Raw genomic sequence first — 4,098 nt, forward strand, 5'->3', positions numbered from 1 at the left:
AACCTATTTGCGTTCCTGTCCAAACTACCGCTCGTTTATTACAACAAATGTGTGGAGTTAGTTATTCGCCCACATGAACCCCCTCTGTGTACATTCTAGGCGTTGGTTAGGGTTCAAAGTCCATCAGGTAAAATTGACTACAACTATTGTGCAAAAGACAGCCACGGGGTTGGTAAAACATGTTCCCGCAACAGGGCCTTTTCACAAAGCTTCTAAACGAACCGAGTTCACTTGGAAACGAACTCAATTAGAATCGCTTCTTTTTCCGGTTCACTTCAGCATTTCCCTGAACTGACGGGGCTTTCGCATTGTACTGAAACACAAACCAAACTCAGGCTTTTGCCCAAACGGACTGAGACCACTCCTTGAGAAGGACTCGGTTCGGTTCGATTAAAACGAACTCTGAAAGCGAGTTCTTTTGGTGCATCCAGATACAGCAGTGTGTTGTCATTTGCTGAATTTTGCGCACAGAAAAACAAAATACTACAGAAATGAATTATTCATTTTTGCAAACTCATTAAACTAATTGCAATCTAAAAACACAGCGATTGGAAGTATCTTTAATGCTAATAGTTAGTGTGACCACCTTTGGCACCAATCACACCAATGTGTCTTGTGTTTTCTCAAACACATTTTTTTCTTGAAGTTGTTTTTTCGGTAAAGGTGCTACTTTTGTCAAGCATGGAGTCCAATAAATTACAGAAGTAACGGGATGTTCTAGTACATTGCCACGGTACTGTATGCTTCCAAAACGAACCGAACCGCGCTCAGTTCGAAAAAATCAGCCCAAACCAACAAAGGTGAATGCAGCCACCGAACCGGCGCCCGTACACCTTCGTTCCTCTCAAACTCTGTAAATAATTGGCTTTCAAGTTCAGCTGGAATACTTACAACGTTTGATTTTAAAATTTAGAAAGAGCAAATCAAACAGCATCAAGTTCAAACCGGTTTTGAAATGCCTTCTCGTAATTACAGATATCGGTTTTAATTCTTCTATACGATTTGATTAATGTGGAGATTAAAAAAAACACGGGGGGGGGGGGGGGGGGGGGGTCCTTGATGCGGGATTAGGATTAGGTCCCTTTGTTTGCAGCAAAAATCAGTTTAGAATATATCGTGTGTGTGTGTGTGTGTGTGTGTGTGTGTGTGTGTCTATATATATATATATATATATATATATATATATATATATATATATATATATATATATATATATATATATATGTACACAGTCCATATGGTGAACATATTATACTATTGGTGAACCAATATTATGACTATATGAAACATAGATGGGCAAAATAAAAACACATGTTTAATCATTTTTAACACAAAGGCTTTTTTGGGTGTTCTATCTTAACTCTGTACGCACGATCATTGCATACATGGGCATCCTTGCAAATAATACATGTTTTGATGGATTACAGCAAAGGTTGAATTTTCATGTGTGACAATGGGAGCCCCCTATAGTGTATACAAATTCTGATGTCTGTTCTTAACCCTGCGGATTATACAATGTGCATTCTTTTCTTGAAAATAGAAAGCTTAAAAAAAAAAAAACCAGCGCAAATCTTTTTTTTTTCTACTTAAATAAGTTTTATTACATATCAAACTCTTACAAATCAACTAGCACTTTTCAGAACATATGTACAGTACACAGCCAGCAATGTATTATTGCACCAACTTACTAATAGATCATAGTAGATTATTATTATTACTTTTTCCTATTTCTGTCCAGAATACAATAGTGCAAAACTTGCTTTAAGAGGAACAAGTAGACCTCACAAAAAAAGAAACTGCATGAGGATCAAGCCAATGAGTTCACCCCTGAATATGAATATCCTTCACATCAGAAATGCCAGAGTGAGGTTATGGGTCACACCATTAGCTCAATACAGTAGTGATTTTCGGAATGTTCATAGTGTTTTAACTGTTTACAGATTAAAATTGGGTTGTGTTGTGTTTGGAATGATCTGAATGCAGCAGCCTTTTCAGAAGCAGCCCTATACATTTTGATCGAGGTGCTGCCTGATCTCAGAGTAACGGACAGGGCCACTACAGCCACTGATCATCTTGGAAGTTAAAGGCAAAGCTTCAGTTTTAAACGCAGTCTCTCCTACACGGTGCTCCAGTCCATAGCTCTAACCAATATGACAACATAACAAGAATAATTAAAAAAACAACTGGAACACTCCTAAATAGATTGCCATTGCATTATTATTATTATTATTATTATTATTATTATTATTATTATTATTATTATTATTATTATTATTATTATTTAGTAGTAAATCACTTTGGTGACAGTTGTTTATTCACAGTGGATCTTGCACAGGTAAATTTATATACAGTGAAACTATTTGCAATTTGTCTACAAATGTAACACAGTTGCTCTTTTATTCACCTTTGCAAGTGAGGTCAGTGTTGTGCTACAGTGTAATGTGTGCAATATGTTTTGGTGTTGAAACAAGGATGACCCCCACAGAGGCAGACAGTGAAACAGGGCTCTGATGGTATCCAATGTTTTTGAAAGCAGAAGCAGCCTTCGTCTTAGCTGTTGAAAAGTCCCACACGGTGCTGATACAGCATCAGACCTCTTTTAAAATATACATTTCTATTAATTATCATGCAATTCTTGTAAATGCATAAGGCACTGTTTGTGGGTGCTCCCTTATAATAGAGCATCCTTTTTCATCTGGATAAGGGCATATCCTCTCTCCTGTCTAAGGAGAGGGCTGTGGGTTTCACAATGGAGGGAGTGCGATGCAGCAGGCTGTCTCCCTGTGACACCTGACCTCTGGTAAGCTCCACCCCCCTCTGACTCAAGGAGTTACTGCTGCACAGGAAGCAGGGGCAGGAGCTGGGGTGGTGATGAAGTGAGGGGGAGGTTGCGGGATAGAACGAGGGGTGGCGCAACCCCGTCAGCAGGTCTGGCCTCGGGTACGGAGCATGGGAGAGCCTCAGAGAATCCAGGGGCCTCAGGGGCGGGGCAAAGGGGCTGGGGGCCGCAGGGGTGCTCAGACCCAGGTGTGAGTAAAGGTGCAGGGGAATGTGAGGCAGGAAAGAGGAGTAGGGGAGGCTGGCAGCTGCCTGCGTCATCATGTAGGCATACAGGCTGGGGTCCAGTGGGTGAGGCCAGCTCAGAGTGTGTCTTTGTCGCTTGTCTTTCATCCTTCTGTTCTGGAACCAGACCTGAGAAGACAGCAATAAAACAATGGGTGCTGTGTGAGGGATGGACTGGGCTTGCTTATGCATGGCTTTGCTTCTGCTTTGTCTCCAAAAAAAAAAAAAAAAAAAAAAACATCTTGCTGTTGTTTATTTGTTAATGTATCATATATCTATGTATGCATGCAAGCATATGTGTGTGCATTTATGTGTGTGTATGAGTGTGCATGTATGCATTCATTTAAATTAAAATATGATGATATAAAATCGCTTTGTGAATGAGCCTGAATTGCATCAAAGTTTATGGCAGCACCACAGCTTTACAATGACCCTACACATTTCAACTGGGACTTGGCATGGCAACTTGGCCCTATGCACAACCAATAAATATTGTTTGAAGCTCTCTGTTGGATACAATTCCTGTATGGCAACTTCCTCTTACAGTATAATACACTGTGGAATGAATGATTAACTGGCCAGGATACAGGAGGCTGTGATAAAAGTCCAGGGCTTGTAACCAGAAGATCACCGGTTCAAATCCCCGGTCTACTGACTCACTGTGTGTGACCCTGAGCAAGTCACTTAACCCCCTTGTGCTCCATCCTGCGGATGAGATGTTAAATCAATGTCCTATTGTAATTGACTCTGGATATAATTCACAGTTCACAGCCTGCCTCTGTAAAGCACTTTGTGATCCACTATGAAAGGCGCTATATAAAGATATTATTATAGATATTATACTCAACAAATCCTGATGTTTTTAACCACAAATAAGCCCATATACAGTAAGCACAAGCATACAGTGATAAAGACACGGATCTAAAATGGTTCAGCTTTACTAGCGTACAATATGAGAATGCCTGCATGCATGATTTCGGAAGCGTGTTGTCCGGGTTGTATGTATCTGGACCAGGTGTCAGGTGTGTACCTTTA

The 4,098-nt window shown here is 40.3% G+C and overlaps 1 protein-coding gene across 1 annotated transcript in view; it reads right to left on the minus strand.

The window, feature by feature from the left end:
- Window positions 1-2,669: 2,669 nt before the first annotated feature.
- eve1 (even-skipped-like1) overlaps window positions 2,670-4,098 on the minus strand; it is a 1,942-nt gene continuing 513 nt past the window's right edge. Inside the window, exons 2-3 of the mRNA XM_041267110.1 lie at window positions 4,094-4,098; window positions 2,670-3,192 (exon numbers count right to left, since the gene is read on the minus strand). The exon at window positions 4,094-4,098 is cut by the window's right edge and continues 219 nt beyond it. Coding sequence (XP_041123044.1) covers window positions 2,692-3,192; window positions 4,094-4,098 — 506 coding nt within the window. The 3' untranslated portion in view covers window positions 2,670-2,691. The remainder of the gene's footprint in view (window positions 3,193-4,093) is intronic.

This window comes from Polyodon spathula, chromosome 12, assembly GCF_017654505.1.
Source record: "Polyodon spathula isolate WHYD16114869_AA chromosome 12, ASM1765450v1, whole genome shotgun sequence".
NCBI classification, from domain to species: Eukaryota; Metazoa; Chordata; class Actinopteri; order Acipenseriformes; family Polyodontidae; genus Polyodon; species Polyodon spathula.